The sequence below is a fragment of the Pristis pectinata genome, chromosome 4 (genome assembly GCF_009764475.1).
Source record: "Pristis pectinata isolate sPriPec2 chromosome 4, sPriPec2.1.pri, whole genome shotgun sequence".
NCBI classification, from domain to species: Eukaryota; Metazoa; Chordata; class Chondrichthyes; order Rhinopristiformes; family Pristidae; genus Pristis; species Pristis pectinata.
The window spans coordinates 34,396,575-34,422,531 of NC_067408.1; the positions used below are offsets into that span (position 1 = coordinate 34,396,575).

A 25,957-nucleotide genomic window follows, 5' to 3' on the forward strand; every position below is an offset into this window, starting at 1 on the left:
CGAAATTGATTGAAACTGTGGGGGAGCAGCACTCTTTATGTCCTTAGAAACAGATATGCTTTTGAAATGCCACAATATGCAAGGTGATGGTAGTTCTTTTTCAGCTGGATGGACACGAGGAACCAAATTACCTCCTCCTGTGCCTTAACTTCCTACAATTTGAAAGGATACAAAATACAGAAGGTAAGTAGATGGACATTTTGGATTTTTCTTCCCCATCATCAAGATCTTCTGGAAATCACTTAGGGTAGAAAAGGCATCATCTCCAGGAGGTTTTCCTCAAGTTGTTTTTTTAATCTTGCCTCTCCCACAAGTGTTCATATGGGAGGGCACTGATGAGGGCGAGGATGTGCACAAACTGCTTCATGACCACACAGGACATGCTTGAAAGGTTAGTCAGCAATTTGCTCACCTTCACCTTTCTGCATTGACATTTGTTAAACTTAGGAAAAGGAAGAGATAGTTTTCCCAAATTATTACATTTTCATGAAGGTTTAAATAAAATTTTGCAATATAACTGGGGATCTCTTTCACTTGATTCACATGTCAAATACAATAGTGAGAAGCAGTTAATTTGCTGCTTCTGGATACTTCCCTTCTATGGCATTTATTGATGTGATCACAGCGTCTACACAGGGTAACAATGTGCACCAACCACAGCATAGATATTAATAACAATGACTCTTTCTTTCATCTTGGGCTTCTAGATGGTGACACTGAGTGCGCATTTGATGCTGACAGGTTTCCAATAGTGTAACCTGCATTGCTTGCTTGCTTTCTAGACCTGTCACATTAATACTGCGGCTGTAAGAGCAGGTCAGACCGGGTGATGTGCAGAGAGTGAATCATCTCCTGATTCTCCAAAACCTTCCTGCTATCTGCAAGGTTCATATAGGTACAGCGATGGAATGCTCTTCATTTGCCAGGATGATTGCAGTCTCACAAATATCAAGGATTCCATCACTATCCAGGACAAAGCAGACCATTTGATTGGCATGATATAATCCATCAATGACATATTTTGGCTACAAAGTACTATTACAAGATGGACTGTGGGAGTACCTTCCTCGCACAATAGCAGCTGTTGAAGGAGATGGCACACCACCACCTTCTTTGGAATGATGGACAATGAATGCTGGCTTGATCAGTACCACTTACAGTGGATTAAAGTAAAAGGTTTATCTTCCCAAATTCAGTGAACATGCTTACATATAAAAGGAAAATATTCCTCTGTTTCTGTCAAATGTTACTTTTTCCTGCCTTTATAGCAGGTGACTTTCAACAGTGAAGGAGGTAGTAACAATGAGAACTCATTTGCAAATACCAAAGTGCTTTTATAACCTGCCACTTGAAGATCCAGAGATTGCCAAATCCATAACAATCTAACGTACATCTGTTTTCATGTTGTTGGTTTGATGTGTTTATTTTCCTGATGTGATGTTCTGCATCTGGTGTGAATCTGGCTTTCTGGTGTTAATCAAATTATATTTGAATAAAAGGAGAATTTTGATTATTGGTCTCTTCATGATTATCCAATGCTAGGTGACATAAAAGTTTGCCTCTGATAAAGAGGACAAATTCAACTTACTCATATGTAACAGGAGAACCTGCCCGCTGACCCATGAACCCAATATCGACTTTTGAGAGCAGTATTTGTACAGTTTCTCCAAGGAATGTATTTAGCAATTCATTATACCGATTCACCAATTTTAAAACACCTCCCACTGATTATATAAAAAGATCATTGATTTTTTTTTAGTCTAAGCAGATAATAAAACATTGCAAACATGGCTGGAAGTGAGATATGAAGGGCCTATCCCATTGGTCTAAAGCATCCTGGTCTCCAGCAGCAAGGTTTGAGTGATGGCAGGGGTCATACTGAGGAAGTCCCTACTCTGAAACATCTCAGAAAGCTTCTCCAGCTGGCTTTGTGGGTTCTCCTATTATTCAAATGCAATTTAATTCGTACCAATTAGCCAAATGTACACAAGATGCTGAACATGGTTGTAAGTGTTTCTATGCATCATAGAATATATCTGACATTCGGAGATGTTCAAAGGCTATTAAATATAAAGTAAGTAATTCTATCAAGATGGAAATTTATTTTTAAAACAAAACAAAAGTTGAAACATATCTGCAGTCCCACATTGGAATCTTTGTGCCTCAGAATCATACAGCACAGACTCAGGCCCTTCAGCTACAGAGTCTGCACCAACTAGCAAGCACCCATTTACATTATTTATTCCCATTTTTTAAAATTCTCCTCACCATCCCTTCAATTTCCCCTAGATTCAATTGTGCACCCATACACCAGGGATAATTTACAGCAGCCAGTTTATTTACCAACTTGCACATCTTTGGGATGTGAAAGGAGACTGAGCACCCAGAGGAAAACCATTTAGTTACAAGGATAACGTGCAAATTCCACACAGACAGCATTGCAGCTTAGGACTGAATGCAGGTCACTGGAGCTGCATCAGTGGCAGCCCCTTTGCATCTGGTATAACATGCCACAGTATCCAAGAGCATAAAAATACTGGGGAATCGCAGCAAGATAGAATTCTGCCACTGGGGTTTGACAGTATGTGCCTGGAGTGGAGGACTTGCTTCCATTCAAGCAGTTACATGCCAGTCAATCTGGTTGGAACTGCCTGCATTTATCAGCAAGGTCCGGGAACAGATGTCAGAACTGTTGGAGGAACAGTTAAAGGTCATCTCTTTTAAGTCAAGAAAGATATTCCACTGTTGTGTCAAAAATGTGTAATACTGAATAACTCGCAATAGTAAGTGAAGATAAGCACTATTGCTTGAATTAAGCAAGTCTGATCCTAACTTGTGTTCAACAAAATAGTTTGAGAATTCACATCCAATAGTAATAATATTACAATGCCCTTAGGTTATACAATGCAAATCAGCTGCCAGAAAGGAAAAGTACTTCGATAGATTTTTGGATGCAACCATGATCATACAATCAGAGAAAGTATAAAAGGCAGACTCAGATTCATAACACTCATTGTTAATTAGAAGAACTCAGAATACATGAGGATTTACCACGTATTTATGCAGATTGTCAATGTTGTAGTTGAGCATAGAGTTCAACATATTAGTACAGGTCTGGTCACTGTGGTAGGAATATACTTCTGAAGAATTTCAACAATGATTTCCATGTGGTTAAGTTTAATATACTTTGTATTGGGGTTTCTTTTTGAAAGATAGATATCTTGTTCATTTATGACTGAAAGGTGCCACAATTGCATGTTCCAGATGAGGAGGGTATTCGTAACTGAGGTGATAATAACAATTTTGGATTTTAAATTTATGTACTATGCTGGCCTGCAAATTCCATTGCATCCAGATTACAACAACACACAAGTGTTTCACTTGTGGACCCACCTCTGTAAAATGAGTACCACTGAAAGGGTACATTTGCAGATTTGGAAATGTGCCATCAGGGATGGAAGGTGGGTTGGGAGTGAGTCACGGGCATGGAACACTGGGGCCCTGTGGGCCTGAACACTGAGGAATAGCTAGGACCACTGAGGGAAATTAGGTAATGGAATACAAGGGGATTGTAGGGTGAAGGTGTCAGGGCTCAAGCCTCAAAAGGCTGGGGTGTTGAAGAAATGAACAGACATTGTGGGGAGATGGTGATTGATGCTGTGTTGGGGGTTCCTGAAGAATCAAATTGAACAATGAGTTTTCCTTTGGGGGTCATAATCCAGCACTGTGGTACTAAAATCTGGTCATTCCAGGAGTGCCCAAGCATTGCATAGAGAATAATATCATCCAATGTGGGATCGATGTGAAAATTGTGTCAGAGAACAATGGTGAATCACTGCCAAGTTGCAAACTGACCAAGAAATGGTATATAGTGTCAATTTTCAACTGCATGATGCTGAGTAAAAACATTGATTATGCAAATTAAATGTTTTAGATACTTAGTTTCAATAACCATTATAATTTTTAAAGTTCTATTCTTGAGCAAAATACTCTTAGCAATAAACAATGATCTAAAATCTTGTTACCATATGTTGTTACAGCAGCAGTTGCACTTCTCCTTCTGGCTACAATATTCTTCGCCACACAGGTGTAATTTGCCGTGTCTGATAATCGAGCCTCTTTGATGATCAAGTTGTGATCCAGGGTGATGTAGAAGTTAGGATCTCGAGCTGGGTCAATCAGTTCTTCATTCTTCAACCATTCCACCTTTCAAATACAAATTAATTACAGACAAAAAGGGTAAACTTAACAAATCTGCATTTCCAGTACTGTGCTTTATCCAAAAGTCTCAGGGTTTGGGGAAATGGCATAGAGTTCAGACTGCCTGATTAACACCATTTTCAGATCTCTAGCAATTCACTTTAACTGTGGAACTTTTTGAATCATGTGAATTACTGTAAAAGAGATTTAAGTTTAAAGTATTATTTTTTAAAGATCAAAATAGTGGATGGTACTAATGATACTAAAGCAGATGCATCTTGAAGTTACATGGTATAACACTTTGCTGGGGATGCCACATGATCCAATTTCAATGAGAAGTTAAATGAAAATGAACAGAAAGTGAGAATTAATAGCATGGGCCACATGGTCTGCAATTTTTATTCTGGTTTCCTCAATATACCTGCCACACAACACACACAGAAGATCCTAAACGTGCACCGTGGCCTCCAACCAAGTGCCATGCCCATTCATTTGCTATTTGCAGCATATCTGGTTGCATTGGAAGGATCCATGTTGTCTGAAGGCTTCTCTTGCAGGAGTAGGCTTTCACACTGCCTGCATGAGACTGCTTTTGCCCAGCGCAAAGAGAGCATCCCCAAGCAGGATGGAGTGAGGTCAGTTTTAAGTTATTTAATTATCAGCTCGCCTTCAGACCTGCCATCCATCAATCACCCAATCCAATCCCATCGCCACCAAGCAACAACCTCTGACTCATCAGCCCCAAATCCCCTCTCAAATAGTGATCACTGGCCTCTCTTCCCTCATGACCATCACTCAATGCAGGCAGCCAACCACTGCCCTTCTTTTGCTTTCTGATTCATGGCCCACCTCCTCACCCCCACATCCAGGTCTCTCTCCTTTGTGATTCCCAATGGCCTTAATCACAGTTCAGGATCTTGTTTGGGTTCTCTGTACTGGAACAACATGGATTGTAAAGGGTTTACCTTCAGCAAAGGTGATTCAACTCATCCCCAACTGTTTATTTTCGAAGCACCAGACTCAAAACCAAAATGGGTGTTGATGAGCTACTCAGTGACGGTTTAACACATCTCTGTGGGCAGATGTGGAACTTCTAGGCAGAGATTATATGTTAGAGAGATATAGAAACTGGGATGGGATTTACAACTTTCACCACAATGGGTGTGAAGCGAGTTGTACACTGAACTCGGGATCAGGAAACACGAACAGAGGTAACATTAAGCTGGATCTTCTCATGACTGGCAATCTGCCCGACCTTGCTGCTTGTACATTGTCAGGAATACATGGGATCTTTCTGACTCAAGTGGCTGGCTCCATCCCTGAACATCATTGCAGTTTCATCAGAGCATAAGGACTTGTGTCTTACTTCATTGTTTGAGTAGCAAAATCCTTGCAATTAATCAAATCATTGTCAAAGTAAAACACATCCTCATTTAAGCTAGAAACCAGTGTTTCATAGAATTATAACAGACAGGCCTTCATGAAAAACTGGCATTTAATCACTTTCTAAGAAAGGCGGATATGCGGCAGGAAGATCTGTTAATATTATTTCTTTTTAGTACAGGCTCAGATTAGAGACTCTGACCCAGATTGTGTTACAAAAACAGAAAATGCTGGAAATACTCTGGGAGGAGAAACAGAGCTAATTTTTCAGGTCAGAAACCCTTTATCGGAACTCAGTCTGACCTGTTTTTGGGGGGGGGGGGGGGGGGGGGGCGGTGCGGGGTAGGTTTACAGCATTTACTGCTTTTATTGCAGATTTCCAGTATCTGCAGTTTTTTTTTATTTTGACCCAGAATATGTTCCTCTTTTGTTTGTGGTTCTGGAGGTGATGGCAGCAGATGGGTCAACACATTCTTGACTTCATCTCCTATGTTGCAGGGTAGAGTGCACCGCATGTCAGATTCTACTGCATCTGACCTCTGGCTTCATCAATGGACTAAGCATCAAGTCCAAGGACAAAGTCATACCAAGCTGAACACTTGAAAACATAGTGCATTTGGCCTCTTAGCCTCCCAACAATACATTAGCCATCTGGCTAGGGATGTTGACTTGAATGGAGAAGGTATGTGATTTAAATATTTTTCTTTATTTTAATGAACATTGCTGCTTTTAATTACGATCAAACAGTCACATTTTTAAATATGTTTTAAATACGTCCGATTCATAGTCAGTGTTGCCCAGATTGCCAGGAGCTGGAGCCATTCACCTTTGCGATAGTTGATAGATATCAGTGGCCAGCTGAATATGGGGAACTAAGAGGTGCAGCAGGATTCCTAGGTGAATGAAACAAGAATTGGGAGGTTGGTGGAGGGCCACAGGCACCTGCAGTCATTCAAACAACTTCCAGTGCAAATACCTACAGTTACAGTATAGGCTGGCAGTCCTTTGAAAGATCTGACTCTTTAAGTAATGTAGACAAAACAATTCACTTGAGATTTTTGCATAGATTTTCTTATTCTATCATAACAGTACTAAGACCAGGAATGAAAACAATTCTGTTAGAATAGATTTAAAACTGAGAGAGACAGAACTCAGACAGTGAAAGTAATATATTCTCGAAAGTCCTAGAACTTTTATTTTTACAACCAACAAGACAATAGCCAATGCTAAATCAGTGATGTAATGAACCTGATTTAAAATTGCATAAAGAGTGACTACAGTATGTGATACTAGGGTTGAGAGGGAGAAGGATGAGTCACACCCAAGGATGAGTAATGACTTGATCATAGTGAACGGAGCAAAACTGTCAATGAATAAGATAAACAGTGGGCAATATTCAGGGAAACATTTGATAAGTAAACCAAAAATGCAAAGACTTTCCCTCTGTGGTTTAGCAATTAAGTTGAGCAAATGAGGCAAGATTGAACGTATGCTAAAATGTAAGAAAAAGTGAAAATTCCACAGATTAAGGGAGCTATAAAAAGCAATAAAGAGAAAAAATTACACTAAAGTGGTGCAAAACAGAGATTTTGGAAAATACTAGTAAGGAATATCATGTTGCTCACATACTTATTACAGACCAACTATTTCAGGCTTAGCATGGAAGCAGACCTTCTGCCCCAATCCCAATCATCAGGATTTACACAGATTTCTCCACAGAAGTCAAAATTTCCAACAGTGGTGCAATCTTAGAAGGTTCCCACTTCTCAATCAGGATAATCTGCTTATCGAGTCTACCAAGTTAAACCTTGGTTAAGCATGGCAGCTCCCATTCAAATAAATTGAAAACATTGGCTGCTCCAAGTAGTATCATTCTTTATTATTTATTGAAATTATTTTCCTTGTTTTTGATGTGTCAAATGTTCTTCAAAAGTAGTTAACCATTTTCTTTTTTTTGAATAAACTGCTTCCAAGTATTACTGAATGTTTGTGAATGGCAAAGATAGACTGTATGTTGTTTTGAATTCCTAGGAACCATGCTCCCAAAAGAAGACAAAAATCAGGGCACACTGGTAAATGGAATGTGTCCAAGTGCGAGGAGTCAACAAGTTTGGGGAACTCAATACACCCCATGATGTTGGGGTGCAAACAACACCGTTGGATCCTGACATATCATCATTTAGGTGGCAATTGGCCTACAGATCCTAAAAACCTGGGAAACTAATTTGTGGTTGAGGAGAGATCTGCAGGAATGCAATGAGCTGCCATTTTAACCCTTAATCTTTGGTACGCAGGGATAAGATTTGGTTTTAAGTTGGAATCACTACAAAACATTTGAAATTTTAAATTTTGCAACCCATTGTTATGGAAAATGCATAATATTTGTCTTCACTACCTGGGTTTTGTTTGGAAGATCAGACAAGAGTGATACCAAGTTTGCTTTCATGTGCAGTAGAAACAGGAAATGTACACAATATGTGATTAAAGCTTAATGATTCCCATGAGGCTAATGAAGAAAAGAAATATTTAATCAAGCAGCTTGCATACTTCATTCCAATTATGTAAAAAGATTACCAATTTATATTTGAAAATAATGCTGATATTATATGCTGTGAAATTGTCAATGTAAACCAGGTGTAACATAAAAAATATGAAACTCATAATGAAAATATAAGTACTCAGCTTGAAAAAGATTGAAAACATGCAACTTGAATTTCCACATGGGGTCTCTGCTCTTTTGCTATAAATATGGAATTAATAGAAATCCTGGGCAATATGCCAATGGATAGTGTAGTTTTTATGGAAGGTTTCTGTCAAGGCTATAGAGGGAGATTGGGAGATCTTCATGGAAATTCAACCTCATAGTCAGCATAGTCTTGGGTAAGAATAAGCATTGACTATCCTGAATCACCCTGCCTGTGGAATAAACTCTTGTTTTTTTTTATATAATCTCAATTTCTGAAACATTATTATCTGTTACAAAACCATTTCCCCCAGAATATCCAATTAAAAAATACAATCTATACTATACTCAGTGATTTTATTTGTTATAAATACAAATTATTGGGGAATATCTATATGATCATGAATATAATATGGATATACAAGATGTTTTTCAAACTTACAACAATTTTTGGGTTTTTTGTGCACGTGCCTTGTTTAGCTCGGTTCCACAAATTTATTGTTTTAAATATAACTTGGGATAAATGCAAAAGAATTTTGCATGCTGCAAAGCTTGAGATGGTTTCCATTTAGTTATCTGGCAGTTTCTGTTGGATTCACGAGTAATGGTATTACTTACCTTGGCAGATGGAATACCCTCTGGGGGTCGACAATGAAGTAAAACCTCTTGATCCAATGGAACTTCTTTCCCTATTGGTTCTTGTTCAAAATTCTTCCGCAGATCTCCAATCCAAAAACAAGAACTATAATTAATTACATCTCCACTGTTATGAAACAAATATTGACATAAACAAACTTACCTTTTAATGTTCAGGAGATTTTTCTATTATTAAAAAACTAATATTTTCAAAATTCAACTATGAATCTCCCTAAAATGGAGATTTAAATACCCAGTAATATCTACTGGTTAGATCAAATAAGGGATAATGCAAGTGGTTGCAATCAAATCTCAGAGATCTCTTCAAAATATTGTAATGACTGAGAAGTCTATTCATTCTCACCCCAATGACAACATTAACAACTGCATGGATTTAATCTTTGCACCAAAGATTGGTATAGATGAGGACATCTGCTCAATATCTCTACTCTACCCTGAACCAGACCCATTTTTTGTTTTCAGCTATTTATGTAGAGCTTACTTTGCACAGGATTCCACCGGGAAACAGAATGCACATCCCAGAAGTACCTCCTCCAGCAGTAGCCAAAACTATGTGTTGCAGCCTTCATTCCCTTAGAATGATAGTTTGCATCTTGATGGTTATTTCCACGAACACCAACTGGTGTGGCTCAGAAATTGCGCTATGGCATGGCAGTCTCTGCCACACCTGATGTAGATGAAAGAAGTGGGTTGAAAAGGTGCAAAAATGTGCTGGCCTCCTTCTCTGGGCCCTCTTCTCAACCAGCAGAACTTTCCACTTCTGCTTGCCTCTTAGAGACAGATTCCTACAGCATGGAAACAGAGTCTTTAGACGACAAAGTCCATGTTGACCATCAAGCACTCATTTACACTAACCTATTTTATTTTCCCCACATTCCCCAAGATTATATCACTCACCTACACACCATAGAACAATACAGCACAATACAGGCCCTTCGGCCCACCGTGTTGTGCCGACCTTTAAACCACGCCTAAGTCTATCTAACCCCTTCCTCCCACATATCTCTCTATTTTAAATTCCTCCATATGCTTATCTAACAATCTCTTGAACTTGACCAACATATCAGCCTCCACCACTACCCCAGGCAGTGCATTCCATGCACCAACCACTCCCTGGGTGAAAAACCTCCCTCTGATACCTCCCTTGAACTTCCCACCCATTACTTTAAAGCCATGCCCTCAAGGGGCAATTTGCAGTGATCAATTAACCTGCCAACCCACATGTCTTCTGGATGTGGGAGGAAACCAAAGTACCTGGAGGAAACCCATGCTGTCACAGAGAGAACATGCAAACTCCACACAGAGAGCACGGGAGGTCAGGATTGAATCTGGGGCACTGGAACTGTGAGGCAGCAGCACCACTAGCTGGGCCACACCTTCTGTTGGCTTCCTCAAGACTGAATTAAATTATAAACTGAAATTTCGGTGACATAATCTGCAATTTCATGGGTCAGATTCCCTTCCTCTGCCGTTACACCAAACCAGGGGATCAATCCCATTTTAGCGAGGAGTGCACAAGGGCCTACCTATTGGGTGCAGAACCAGATGTACCAAAAAGTGAGGTTCAAACCTAGGTGAAGCTGTAATTTAGGACTATAATGCATGCTGATCAACAAAACCAGGATGCATAAGGCAGAGCTAATTAATCCCAAAACTAATGAATCAAATTAAATATCTGCAGGCCATTCATATCTAGACATGATTCGTGGTGGATAATTGTACAGCTTCTGGAAGGAAGAATCCCCATCATCAGTGCTGATGGGGCCCAGCATGCAAGTGGTCAAGAATAGTCTGAAGGATTTGGCAAGCATTTTTGTCAGAAATACTGTGTGAATAAACCATGTTGCCTTTGTCCTGAGATCCTAGTATCACAAATTTCAATCGACAGACACTTTGATTCATTCCATATGATATTAAGAACTGGCTGAGATGATTAGATAGAGCAAAATGCTACATAACCTCACAAATATTTCAAAATGCAGTATTGAAGACTTGTGCTCCAGGATGAGTCATGCCTCCAGCCAAGCTGATCCAATTCAGTTACAACAAAGTTCCAATAAAGTGGAAAATTGCCCAGGTACGTGCTGTTCACAAAATGCAGCACAAATCCAACTGGGCTAATTACCACCCAGTCTACTATCAAGCATCAGCAAAAATGATGGAAGGTACCACTGGCAGTGCTATTAAGTGGCACTTGCTCATTAATTACCTGCTCACAGACACCCAGTTTAGCTTTCGCTGGCTCTAAACCATATTCGATGCTTTAAGATACATAAAATGCATTACAAGGATTGGCCTAATCTTTAGAGCATCCCCTTTTAGCACTCAACCTGATTGTCTTAGAAATGTTCAACAATGGTTGCTCCCAGAATAACATGGACTAGTTTCCCTGCAATGCTCCAAAAGGCTCATTGTAGAGGGAAGGACATAATCTGATGCACATCTGAAGTAGATTTGTATCAGGCACATCAGTCATTTCCACTGTCACCACCAAAGGTGATTATCACTTTTCACTATATATTAAGTAAATGTCCAATGCCCAGTCATAAGATAAGCAGCAGCACAATTCAATTGCTTTTCCTGTTTGCAAGGTTCCCACACTGTAGAGTGTGCCAAGCTTAAATGGCTTTCAAGTTACCATACTTTGCTGCATATATGCCAGGTAAATTCTGTGGGCATCTTCAAGCATCTGCAGGTCCCGATTGCTCCCTTCCATGTTGCAAGGATTGTTCAGTTAGTTATTTACAACATACTTGTACGAAATGCCAAGCCATTTAATTCAAATACAAACACATTATGTGCTTTAGTAACTTATCATTTGAATGCCATCATTTTGAATTAAGAAGGTAATCACTTAAACTTATCAAACACCAGCATGATTTTGAAGGCATTTATTTAATTTACTTAATTTTAATCTGATTATATAAAAAAGGTGGAGTACTTTTTTTATTAAAATAATGTCTTGTTCAGAAATATTTTTGACACTTACATCCCTTTGGGATACAATTCAGGAGATTCCAGCAATCTTCTTATTCTCTATTTGATATAACTTTCTCTATTTGTATAACTTCTCTGTTTTGACAAACACCAGCCTGCTGCATATTTGTTGTGCAGGAGACAAAGGTGAATGAAAATGACTAAGTGCACTGAAATATAAGATGAAGGATTTAGAAGTCACTTGATTAGATTTTCAGAAAACATTCCCAAGATGGTGCTGCAAGAAGTCTTGGTTAAAATTCTTATATCCCCACAGATAAGTTATCTAATATACTTTGTCATACAGAGGGGATGGAGTGAATAGGTGCCTGGAATACTGGGAGAACTTTGCTGAAAGGTGGGACTATACAGCTGTTAGTGATAGAGTTATAGGTTTTTAGAGTCATATCTCACAGAAACAGGCCCTTTGACTCACCGTGTTAAGTGCAGCCATCAAGTATCCACTTATCCCATTTATCAACACTTAGTCCATAGCCTTCTATATGTTGGTGATTCAAATCCTCACCTAGATACTTGTTAAATGCTCTTAAACGGCCTCCACCACCATTCAGGCTGTATATTCCAGATTCTAACCACTTTCTGAGTGGAAAAAAAAGTTATTTCTCAGATCACCTCTGGATCTCTTACCCCTTACACTAGCCTCTGCTTTCTAGTTTTAGATACCTCCGCTATGGGGAAAAGTTTCCTTATATCTACTTTAATTATGCTCCTCATAACTTTCTACACCTCTACTATATCTGCCCTCTGCATCCTTCATTCCAAGGAATTAAAAACCCAGCCTATTTAGTCTCTCCTCATAACTGAGATGCTTCATCACAGGCAACATCCTAGTGGATCTCTTCTGCACCCTTCCCAGTGCAATAATGTCCTTCCTATAGAATGGCAACAAAGCTATACTTAGTACTCCAGCTACAGCCTAACCAATGTTTCATAAATTTTTACCATAACCTTCCTGCTCTTATATTCTATACATTGGATAAAGTAGGATGTCTCATACCTACTTCACCACCTTATCTCGCTGTGTTGCCATCTTCAGGGATCTTTGGACTTGTGCTGCCCTTATTAGTCCTCCCAAAGTGCATCATCTCACACTTACCAGGATTTGTTCCACCTGCCATTACCCTGCGCTAATCTAATTAACTGAGTAAAATGCTCCTGAAGCCTCTGACTATCCTTCTCACTATCCACTATGTTACTGATTTTGCATTATCTACAAACGTACCAATCATACCTCCTATATTCATATCCAAATCATTAATGTACATAACAAACTGTAAGGGTCCCATCACTGATTACACCAGTACAACAAATGTCTTAGGCTTCCAATCACAAAAACTAACCCTCCACAATCACCTTCTGCATTCTATTGAAGCACAGGCAGAAATGTGGTGAAAATTTAAAATATTTTTTTAAATTTTATTTACAGTGTGGTAACAGGTCCTTCCGGCCCAATGAGTCCGCGCCGCCCATTTTAAACCCAAATTAACCTACCCGTACGTCTTTGGAATGTGGGAGGAAACTGGAGCACCTGGAGGAAACCCACGCAGATGTGGGAGAACGTACAAACTCCTTACAGACAGCGACGGGAATCGAACCCCGATCGCTGGCACTGTAATAGCGTTGCGCTAACCACTATGCTACCGTGTTGTTTGTGATAATATAACAGAAAATGAAGATCTAGCAGACATAACTGAGGTAAAGTCTGAATACATCTAATTTTTATCACTACCAATTTTAATTTAGTTGCATTTTTACAGATGCCGAGGCATCTTTTGAGTGTTTTTATTACAAGTGAAAATATATGATTCTGCAGGCACAAATACAAACTAAAAATAAAAGCCTCAAACTGAACCATGAACAAAGGTTGAAAATTTCAGGCCCTTCATATAAGCTGCACTTCATACTAGAGTGTTGCAGTCACTGTTTCAAGACTTCATTGCAAGTCTGTGGTCAGTTAGGTCCCTTTAGAGGAGCAGCTTAAATATGCAAATTTTGACCCCAGAAAAGAATACTTGACAGAGCCAACAAATTTCCTAATATGGAGTTTTAGAAGGCTAAACCAATTCTATCAGCTATGTTGTTAATTCTAACTGGTTGTTTTTTTTAAAGTTACTTTGGGATCCTATCTGAGTCATACTCTCACAAAGCTTCTGCTTGTGTCAGGCAGACATAGCCACTCTCCAATTGATTATCACTAACACCCATCCAGAACAAAGCAAACTGCATGACTGACACCTCATCCACCCCCCGAAACATTCACTTCCTTTACAAATAACTAATCATTCGTAGCTACAATGTGTACTATCCACAAACTACACTGTTCACCTCTATTACTCCAACATCACCTGCCAAATCTGCAATCTCTCTGCCTAGACAAAAGACGACAGGTGTTTTGGAATGACATCTACAACTTCTCAACTGAGTCACAGGGCTTCCTGACTTGAAAATACAGAATCTTCATTTCTGGATCTAAATCCTGGAAATCTCTGGAAGTACCTTCTAGTTTATTGTTATCTTAGGCATATATACACAAGGTATAAATGCATGAAAATCAGTTTTTCCCTAGAACGGGAAACTACCACTTTCTCAAAGGCAATTACTCTCACATCCTATAAGTGAATAAAAGGAAGCAGAAGATTATCAGAGCGGTATGTAATGCTTAATATTAACTTCTCAAATGAGCAGAAAGCAGAGAGTTAAAATTGGTCTTGAATATATGGATGATTTTATGAGGTAGCAGACTTCTTGCCCTTGCGCGTTTTAGCAGTTGCACCATTTTAATGTGCTTCCAAGTCTTAATCTAGTTCATCACAAATTGGCTCCTTCTCACTATTATTAGGTGTCCTTCTATTGTAAATTTATGGAACGCACAGTAATTATTGTCTTCAACATTGGGAAAGGAGCTGATAGATTAGGTTTTGATGTGTTGAAAAATGTTAAATGAGGATTCCAGATGCTTACATTATGATCCTTAACGAGCCGCTACTGGCAATAGTCTGTATCTGCGACTTGATTCTATAACTGTTGTAAAAAATTCAATAGCCACAGTTGAGGACAATATGCTTGGTCAATGATGAACGATCATTGCAGTCTGCTTTCACCTTAAGTAGGTTACCAGAAAGTGAAAAATATCTGCTGATTTAGGAGATGCTTACATGCTGAATATGGTGTTGCTAAAATTTGCCACTTTAATGAAAACCTTTCTCTTCACATGGGCTCAGATGGAAAAGAGTAATATTGATGAATCCCTATGTTTGGGAACTTCAGCAACACAATACAATTAGGGAGCCCTGTCATGCTATTGTTCACATATAGTGCATAATGTGATCATAATATTGGCACTCATGAATAATTGCCTAGAAATTCTGCAGCACTAACAAGGGAGTATTAATTTGTCATTGCATGGTGCAACAATGACTATTTAAGGTCATTAACTCATGGCTTAAAAGTTCAGAGCTACAAGCATGAAGTGTTTAAGAGAGGTCCAGTGGTTGGGTCCCTGGTTATTGGATTGCAGGGGTCGAGAGGAGCTATGAATTAGGATCTGAGGGCAAAGAGGAGTTGTGAATTGAAACCCAAAGGTCAAGAAGGTTTACAAATTGAGACTTTGGGGTCAAGACAGGTCATCAGTTTTTGCCAAAGGGGTGTGAGTTGGGGTCAGGGGTAGAGGAATCATAAATGGAATTAGAATGTAGTTTGATTCAACCTGAAAATTATCCCAAGCATGCCTTACTCTAGAAATTAAATATCTATTTTCTTATGTGTAGCACTGTAACTACAAGTGCTATGCATCCAAAGTCTTGGGTCAATACATCACTTCCTAATATTTTGCTGAGCATCTGACACTGAGAGAAAAATAGGGGGCTATGTGGGAGGGAAGGGTTAGATAGATCTCAGAGCAGGATAAAATGTTGGCACAACATTGTGGGCCAAAGGGCCTGTACTGTGTTGTAGTGTTCTATGTTCTATCACATCAATTGATTTGGCAGAATTTAATTTTGTATTTCTGAAAAGAACTGTATGAAAGTTAAGGGTCATGGCTACAATGGTCTCTCTTCCGAACAAGGTTTGCTGCAGGTCTCACTGCCAGAGATGTCACAACTGAATCCAAGCCGGACATCCTGGATTAATAAATCATTTTTATGTGCATTGTATAGGCTCATTCCTGATTTTGTAAGAAGTATGTTTTAAAAGAACATTCTATGGAATAATGACAGCAGGAGATTCTCCAAAATTCCACTTACAGTAAAATTCCAATAATCCGCTATCAGATTGTTCAGAACTCCTGCTCACAGAATGATGTTTCCTCCACTCCCCCCCCCTTAAAACTCACTAATGCCTCACTACTGAACCCTGTTTTCTACACTTCCTTTAAGCTCATTGTGTCCCATTTCTCATTCTCCCTTTAAACTTAAGGGACCCAGTTTCCCTCAGTCCCTTTAAGCTTACTGGGCTCACTGGAAAACTTATTATTCCACTGCGTAACATTTGAAACAAAGTAAATTAAATGTGTGTAGAGATATTATTGGGAATACAATCCAATAGTCCAGAAAATCTGCCAGTTGGCACAACCAAAGTCCCAAGGGTGCCGGGTTATCAGAGTTTTATTGTACACAGAAAATTATTTCCAATGGCACTGTTGCTATTCTGTTACTAATAAACTCAATATAAATATAGCAATATTGCTTCTGTCAGAAGCAACCCAGATCACCAAAACTACTGGCTTTCTGCCATCCCTCTGATGCCAGGGCTACTTCAGCCCACTATGCAAATGACAGGCTGCCAGCAGCCTGGTTGTATCATACAATCTGTCTGAACAGACTGTCCACAGACTCTGGGGAAGATATTAACACAAAGACAATCAAAGGCATTACTTTTAAAGCTGCACATGCACACTTTTGCACATACAAATGGAGAATTGATCTGGCTGCAATACAGCAGTGCGCAATATAATTCAAGCAGTTTAAACAGTGGCAAGTCTGGGAATCAGGCACTTCAAGAAACAGATTTTAAGCTTCCTTGAAATTATACTATTTGAATTCATCAGTTAAAACTAAGCAATAATGCAGAATTAATTCATTCCCTTTACCACTAGTACATCATGGATAAAAAATGCATTGCAGCAATTTGCCAAGGTTCTTTTAGCAGAACCTCCCTATCTCACGACTTTAAGGATCTGAAAGGATGACCACCAACTACAACATTTGCTCAGCAGCCAGCATAATCAAAGGCCCCATCCACCCAGGTTATTCTATCTTCTCTTCTCTTCCACCAGGTAGAAGATACAGGAGCACATACCACCAGGCTTAAGGACAGCTTCTATTCCACTGTGATAAGACTATTGAACGGTTCCCTTGGTATTGGTATTGGTTTATTATTGTCACTTGTACCAAGGTACAGTGAAAAACTTGTCTTGCATACCGATTGTACAGGTCAATTCATTACACAGTGCAGTTACATTGAGTTAGTACAGAGTGCATTGAGGTAGTACAGGTACAAACAGTAACAGTACAGAGTAAAGTGGCACAGCTACAGAGAAAGTGCAGTGCAATAAGGTGCAAGGTCACAACAAGGTAGATCGTGAAGTCATAGTCCATCTCATTGTATAAGGGAACCATTCAATAGTCTTATCACAGTGGGGTAGAAGCTGTCCTTAAGTCTGGTGGTACGTGCCCTCAGGCTCTTGTATCTTCTACCCGATGGAAGAGGAGAGAAGAGAGAATGTCCTGGGTGGGTGGGGTCTTTGATTATGCTGGCTGCTTCACCAAGACAACGAGAGGTAAAGTCCAAGGAGGGGAGGCTGGTGTCTATGATGCACTGGGCTGTGTCCACAACTCTGCGGTTTCTTGCGGTCCTGGGCAGAGCAGTTGCCCTACCAAGCCGTGATGCATCCAGATAGGATGCTTCCAATGGTGTATCGGTAAAAGTTGGTGAGAGTCAAAGGGGACAAACCAAATTTCTTTAGCCTCCTGAGGAAGTAGAGGCATTGGTGAGCTTTCTTGGCCATGGCATCTACGTGATTTGACCAGGACAATGAGATGGACTCTGACCTCATGATCTACTTTGTTGTGACCTTGCGCCTTATTGTCTACCTGCACTACACTCTCTGTAGCTGTGACACTTTACTCTGTACTGTTATTGTTTTTACTTGTACTACCTCAGTGCACTCTGTACTAACTCAATGTAACTGCACTGTGTAATGAATTGACCTGTACGATCGGTATGCAAGATAAGTTTTTCACTGTACTTCGGTACAAGTGACAATAATAAACCAATACCAGCATGACTTCGAAACATGTTACTGTTTCATTATTCTCATTGGGTCAAAATCCTGGAAGACTCTATCCAACAGCACTGGAGAGTACTTTCTCCAACAGGACTGCAGCATTTCAAGTAGGCAGAGCACTACCACCATCATCACAAAGGCAATTAGGGCTGTGCATTTAAATGCTGACCTTTCCTTTCGACACCTGCGTCCCATGAGAGAGAAAAGAAATAGACTGCAGTAGAATCAATGGTATGACATTTATTCCGATCATGTTGATTTGGAGTATTTTGTGTGAACTGGGGTGGTTGATAATAGGAACAGTAATTGGCATTTTCAAATCTAATTTGGGATCATGATTTTACATTATTTGAGTTCCTATTAATTAAAAATTAAATTGTTTTAATTACTTAGTGTGCCGTGAAATTAACTACTTTCAATTTTGAATCGTCAGTTAAAGAATTTAGTAAAATTGCAGCAATATAATTTACTTATCTCGGGTATAATTTATCTGTCAGCTGACTATTTTAATGATTCTGATATTTCATGTATCAAAATTAAAATTTAAAGTTGTTAATATCAAGCTACTAAAATACTGTGATTCTCTGGTGGCACCGGTCACCGTGAATGGGGAAAATGCATTAATCTGCAATAGTAATTTTATAATCCCTAACACAACATATTAAAATCTCATGAACAAATTAAATTACTTTTCCCTCCCTGTAATTGCCTGAGCTTCTTTATCAGTGTCTAATTATTACTGTTGGCTTTCCACTTTTTTTGTGTGTAATATATGCTTCCCATTATATCAGTCTTTTTCCATGTCTAAATCCAGCTCTTGTTCCATTCTTACTTCATATATATTTTTGCATTTCATCCTCTTCCTATATCTCCCAATGTCTCTATGTGCCTCCTAGCTACATTTCAGTTTTAATTTACTCAGTTACCATCTCTTATGTTGTCTAAAAGCTAAGAAATGCTTTAAAATGGGAGGTAATATTTTCTGGTTTGGAGATCACTCCTCAGTGGGGCTGGGCTGCCAAACAAGTGCTGCTTTATAAGAGAGAAAAAGGGACTGGGGAGAAGTACAGACAAGGGCCAGAAAGGATTCAAGGACTTCTGGGCTGGAATAAACAGGGGATTAGGATTTGTGTTGGTGCTGGGGTTGTGCAGGAAAAAGGAGAGTGAATAGGATACAAAAGCATATATAAATAATAAGCATTGCATATCTGTGTAGCATCGATAGCAACACTCACACACAAGAATGAACGAAGAAAATTGCGAACAGTGTTATGATTATAGCTTTAGGATTGAAGTGATTTTGAAGGGCAGCTGAGACCGTGACCATGGGTGCAAAGCTGATCCTCGAGAGTACACACAGAGTAAAATGTTCAAATCTAGTGCAGATTAGGAGACTAGAATTTAGCAGATTGGAGCTGAACGAGTAGGAGCTGGGGTACAGAGCTGAGTGATCATTTTGGAGTCTGAGAGCATCTCTATTGCTGTTGTCTATGTCTAATGGAGAAGTTTGGAAGGGGATAGACATTGGGTTGGGGTATGTGGGGAAGAGGAGATAGTTTGGTGTTGAATGGATTTGGAAGCAGAAGGGAACAATGTGATTTGGTTGACATTATGAGATGGTACTGGAAGAAGAGAGGGCCAGTTGCGAAGGACTTATCTAGGTCTCAAGGACATGCACAGGTTGAGAAGTAGACAGCCTGAAGATGCCAACAGAGAATGCTAAAATATACCAGAGTAGTGACAAGTAGGAATTGGGAAGAAATAACATAGGAAATCTGGAAAGCAGTTGTAAAGATCTGGGACCAGAATAAGAATAATGTGAGGGCATTTTAAATGGAATGGACTAAAGAGAAGAGTATAGTGGAACTATCAGATAAATAAGAAAATCGTCATTATATTGGATTCAAAATTGGCTTGGAGGTAGAAAGCAGAGGGTGGTGGTTAAAGGTTGTTTCTCTAAATAGAGGTCAGTGACTAGTGGTGTGCCACAGAGGTCAGTGTTGGGACCCTTGTTGTTTGTTATTTATATAAATTATTTGGACGTGAATGTGCAAGAATTGATCAGCAAGTTTGCAGATGACACAGAATTAGGAGGTGTTACTGATAGTGCACAGGGTTATCGCAGATTACAGGGGTTCTTGATCAATTCAGGAAGTGGGTCAAGGAGTGGCAAATGCCTTTCAATACACTTAAGTGTGAGGTGATGAATTTTGGAAAATCAAACCAGCGTAGGACTTATGGTAGGGCACTAGGGAGTGTAATGGAAAAGAGGGACCTAAGGATACAAGTGCATAGTTCATTGAAAGCGGCATCACAGGTAGACAGGGTGGTGAAAAAGGCATTTAGCACGCTGGACTTCATCAGTCAAGACACTCAGTATAGGAGTTGGGATATTATGTTGCAGTTGCGTAAGTTGTTGGTGAGGCCACACTTAGAGTACTGTGCACAGTTTTGGTCACCCTGTCATAAGAAAGACATGGTTAAACGGGAAAGAGTGCAGAAGAGATTTATGAGCATGTTGCCAGAACTAGAGGGCCGGAGTTATAGGGAGAGGTTGGTCAGGCTTGGTCTTTATTCCTTGGAACGTAGAAGAATGAAGGGTGACCTTCTGGAAGTGTTTAAAATTATGAGAGGCATGGATAAGATGGACGGTAACCATCTTTTCCCTAGGGCAGGAGAGTCCAAAAGTAGGGGGCATAGATTTAGGGAAGGGAAAGATTTAAAAGGGACCTGAGGAGCAACTTTTTCACACAGAGGGTGGTGAGTATATGGAATGAGCTGCCAGAGGAAGTGGTTGCAGCAGGTTCAAAAGTATCATTCAAGAAGCACTTGGATAGGTGCCTGGAGGGGAGGGGCTGGAGGGATATGGGCTGAACACAGGAAATTGGGACTAGCTGGGTGGACAACATGGTCGGCACAGACTGGTTGGGCCGAAGGGCCTGTATCTGTGCTGTGTTGCTCTATGACTCTATACAGTGGCATGCAAAAGTTTGTAAATCTCTGTTACTGTGAATAGTTAAGTGAGTGGAAGATGAACTGATCTCCAAAAGTCATAAAGTTAAAGATGAAATATTCTTTTCAACATTTTAAGCAAGATTAGTGTATTATTTTTGTTTTGTACAATTTTAGAGAGAAAAAAGGAAAGGAGCACCATGCAAAAGTTTGGACACCCCAGGAGATTTGAGCTCTCAGATAACTTTTACCAAGGTCTCAGACCTTCATTAGCTTGTTAGGGCTATGGCTTGTTCACAGTCATCATTAGAAAAGGCCAGGTGATGCAAATTTCAAAGCTTCATAAATACCCTGACTCCTCAAACCTTGTCCCAACAATCAGCAGCCATGGGCTCCTCTGAACAGCTGCATAGCACTCTGAAAATTAAATTAAATGATGGCCATAAAGCAGGAGAAGGCTATGAGAAGATAGCAAAGTGTTTTCAGGTAGCCGTTTCCTCAGTTCATAACGTAATTAAGAAATGGCAGTTAACAGGAACCGTGGAGGTCAAGTTGAGGTCTGGAAGACCAAGAAAACTTTCTGAGAGAACTGCTCGTAGGATTGCTAGAAAGGCAAATCAAAACCTCCATTTGACTGCAAAAGACCTTCAGGAAGATTTAGCAGACTCTGGCGTGATGGTGCACTGTTCTACTGTGCAGCGACACCTGCACAAATATGACCTTCATGGAAGAGTCATCAGAAGAAAACCTTTCCTGCATCCTCACCACAAAATTCAGTGTCAGAAGTTTGCAAAGGAACATCTAAACAAGCCTGATGCATTTTGGAAACAAGTCCCGTGGACTGATGAAGTTAAAATAGAACTTTTTGGCCGCAATGAGCAAAGGTTTGTTTGGAGAAAAAAGGGTGCAGAATTTCATGAAAAGAACACCTCTCCAACTGTTAAGCACAGGGGTGGATCGATCATACTTTGGGCTTGTGTTGCAGCCAGTGGCACAGGGAATATTTCACTGGTAGAGGGAAGAATGAATTGAATTAAATACCAGCAAATTCTGGAAGCAAACATCACACCGTCTTAAAAAAGCTGAAGATGAAAAGAGGATGGCTTCTACAACAGGAATAACAATCCTAAACACACCTCAAAATCCACAATGACTACCTCAAGAGGCACAAGCTGAAGGTTTTGCCATGGCCCTCAAAGTCCCCCGACCTAAACATCATTGAAAATCTGTGGATAGACCTCAAAAGAGCAGTGCATGCAAGACAGCCCAAGAATCTCACAGAAGTAGAAGCCTTTTGCAAGGAAGAAAGGGCGAAAATCCCCCAAACAAGAATTGAAGGACTCTTAGCTGGCTACAGGAAGTGTTTACAAGCTGTGATACTTGCCAAAGGGGGTGTTACTAAGTACTGACCATGCAGGGTGCCCAAACTTTTGCTTCGGGCCCTTTTCCTTTTTTGTTATTTTGAAACTGTAAAAGATGGAAATAAAAATGTAATCTTGCTTGAAATATTAAAGAAATGTGTCATCTTTAACTTTATGCCTTTTGGAAATCAGGTCATCTTTTACTCACTTAGCTATTCACAGTAACAGAAATTTTGACCACGGGTGCCCAAACTTTTGCATGCCACTGTACATTACAGTAGATAGCTCGAATTGACAAACAAAAGCCACGGACCAAATGGAGTGCATTTGTGCAATATATGATTTAGTATGCAGTGGTCAAAGAAATATGAAGATGGAAGTTTGAAGAAAAGAAACAAAAAGCTGGAGAAAGAAGTGTCCAAATCTTATTTTACATGCAAGATATTGAATAATGTTTTCACGCCCTTGATAAATTTACTCAAATATTAAGGTGAAATATACACTGAATATATTTGGGTCTATTTGGTCAATACATTTATGCTTGAAACATGTTTAGAAAATATCATGAATCTTAACAGAATCAGATTTATTATCACTGACATCTGACATGAAATTTGTCACTTTGTGGTAGCAGTTCAGTACAAAGACATAAATTACAAAAATCAATAAATAGTGCAAGAAAAAAAAGGAATAATAAGGTGGTGTTCATGTGTTCATGGATCATTCAGAAATCTGATGGTGGAAGGGAAGAAGCTGTTCCTGAATCATTCTTCAGGCTCCTGAACCTCCTTCCTGCCGGTAGTCTTGTGAAAAGGGCACGTCCCGGATAGTGAGGGTCCTTCATGATAGATGCTGCCTTCTTGACGCACCACCGCTTAAAGGTGTCCTCGTTGGTGAGGAAGCTTGTGCCCATGATGGAGCTAATACGACCTACATACTGCACATTAAAATGGTAGAGCATGGGAAATAATTTTTTCCTCTCTCCTGGGGTGTAAGAGGTATATGTAAGAATAATTATCATGGAAATTTATAACATTACAATTTTAATATAAAAGTTTGAAAGAAAGATTTAGGTTGATCTTAGTTGTTTAAAAAGATGATGGACCATGCACAATAGTAGAGTCTGCTGGCCAGTAAAATTGGTTTTCTCAGCAAGCAGCCTGGGAGTTTTCTGCAAACAGATTCTTCAATTAATCCTTTCTAGAATATGGCTGTACCCACTTTTAAGCAAACAGAACCCAATACTGGAAAGTAAGTAAATCTGCAGATTCTGTAGAGATAAGCTGCTTGCTTTGATCTGAAGTGATTTACACTAAAGGAAATTGCACACAGACAGGAATGCATTGGGATGGATTAACAGACTGATGACTAGCAGTAGAACAAATTGTTAAGAGAAGTACAATCCTTCAGTTCACCTATGCCCATAGGAACTGCGGTGGCATTAAATGATAGGTCCCAAAAAAGTTTGCTACTGATATTTGGAGTTTAGTATTGCTAATCATAAAAATGAGATGGTCTGCATTATTTTTTTCTATACCCAACCGGAAGTTGAAATCAAGTGAAATCTGTCCTCATAATGAATGTGATTTATATTTATAACCCAAGTCCTATATTTTGCAGTTCGAAGACAAGGAGAACAAATAATAATTATTACAATTCAGTGATCTGATTTTCACATCTGGGAAAATACTATATTGCCATACATTGAATTTACAAACTGATCTTTCCCTTTGTGAAGAACTGGTATTCAGTTGCATCATTGTGCAAATCATGATAAGTTTCCTGACATGTTATAAATAAAGGTCAAGAGTCTCCTTGCAGTAGTTTCAAGAAGCTTCCTTTCTCATTTGTCTATCATGTTTATTTGAATATTACCAAACACAAAATCCCCCATGAACCAATGCAATCAGGTTGCATTTTTGGGGAATTTTCTTTTAATTTTGATGCAATTTATTGCAGTTTTATTAACATAGCTGGAAATGAATGTAATGGTATACAATGGGATCAGATTCTTAATCAAGTAAACAATGCAAAAGATTTCAGAATGAGCCTTTGAACCAAAAAAAGCTAATATTCAGAACCTCCTTAAAAACATCAGATAGAGAACAGCACGATTAAGTTTGATTATGGATATGGCCAATTTCACGGGGAAGAGAGATCCACTACAATGTTTATAAACTAACACAGTGCAAAATCTCAAATTTGCATGGATACAACATGCAATTGGAAACATCTTTATCTTTGGTTTTGCTGATTTCAGTCAAATAGCACTGAGGAAGAAATGCAACCAAACAGGAACTCCTGCCCAGTGTACCATTTTGAAATTCTTTAGGTATTCTTCCATACATTTTAAATGTTTCTTAAAAAAATAACAGCAAAAACAATTTTCATTTAAATAGCACTTCATCACATGCTCAGGAAATCTCAAGTACTTCACAAACAAAGTTATATCAAAAAAAATTAGACCTATGGTAGCTAACATTCAGCTCCAAAACCCAAACATTCTCATGGTGGTGATATTACTTCTGGGAAGAATATGTTGAATATTAGTGAAGACTCTCATGTTCAGATAATGCAAGAATAGCTGATTGCTTCTCTCCATCAAGATCAGGTGGGATTTTGATTTGCTATTTCAGCTGACTAATAATGTAAACATTATTAGCATAGATGTTTTTTGATTATTTATTCAACAGCTTTCTATGATGGCAAAAAACATAAGCAACTGAACCATGCAGATAACTTTTCAAAAGCACAGTTACAAATTTTAGCAATCTTAATAAATATTGACATACAAGATGCACCTGTGGAAAAATTTGGATACTCACATGCTATGCGGACAAAAGCTTTTCGACTTTTAGTGGTGCCCGAGGTGCTCCATGCCACACACTGGCACCAATATTCTTCTAAGCCAAACATCTTTTCTACTTGCTGGCGTGAAATATCAGTTCTAACCTGCAGTACCATGAGCCCTGTAGGTAACAACAATTTTATCAGCAAAGCCTGAAGACTTCAGTTCCAATGTGCCTTACCATAAACCATGCAATTCACAATAACAGTTTAAGTATGCTTTTGGCTGCAATTATCACACTCTCCTTCAAGTAGAGAATGCCCACGTAACATCTATCATTTCAACTTTTGGATTACCATTACATCAGCTTCATATGCCAGAAATTTTGCTCACAGGTTTCAGGTAAGCTGGGAAGACCATATTTATCAGTCAATTCGAGTTTCTCCAAAAATTGTAAAGGGCCTTCTTTATAAAATGGTGCTTCCATGAAAGCTCCAGGTAGTTCATTCTGATATATTGACTAGGGGATATGAAAGTAAGGTGGTAAACATAGAGGTGAAATGACACGTGACCTGGAGGGAATCATTCAGCTGGTGATGTCCTATGCTGAAAAGTGCTTATCTTTTTGAGCAGCAGAGATTTCATGGCCA

The 25,957-nt window shown here is 39.2% G+C and overlaps 1 protein-coding gene across 1 annotated transcript in view; it reads right to left on the bottom strand.

Annotated features, from left to right (window-relative positions):
• Positions 1-25,957, bottom strand: part of unc5a (unc-5 netrin receptor A) — a 354,681-nt gene that overhangs the window by 105,596 nt on the left and 223,128 nt on the right. The window contains exons 3-5 of the mRNA XM_052013762.1: positions 25,345-25,488; positions 8,885-8,988; positions 4,026-4,206 (exon numbers count right to left, since the gene is read on the bottom strand). Coding sequence (XP_051869722.1) covers positions 4,026-4,206; positions 8,885-8,988; positions 25,345-25,488 — 429 coding nt within the window. The remainder of the gene's footprint in view (positions 1-4,025; positions 4,207-8,884; positions 8,989-25,344; positions 25,489-25,957) is intronic.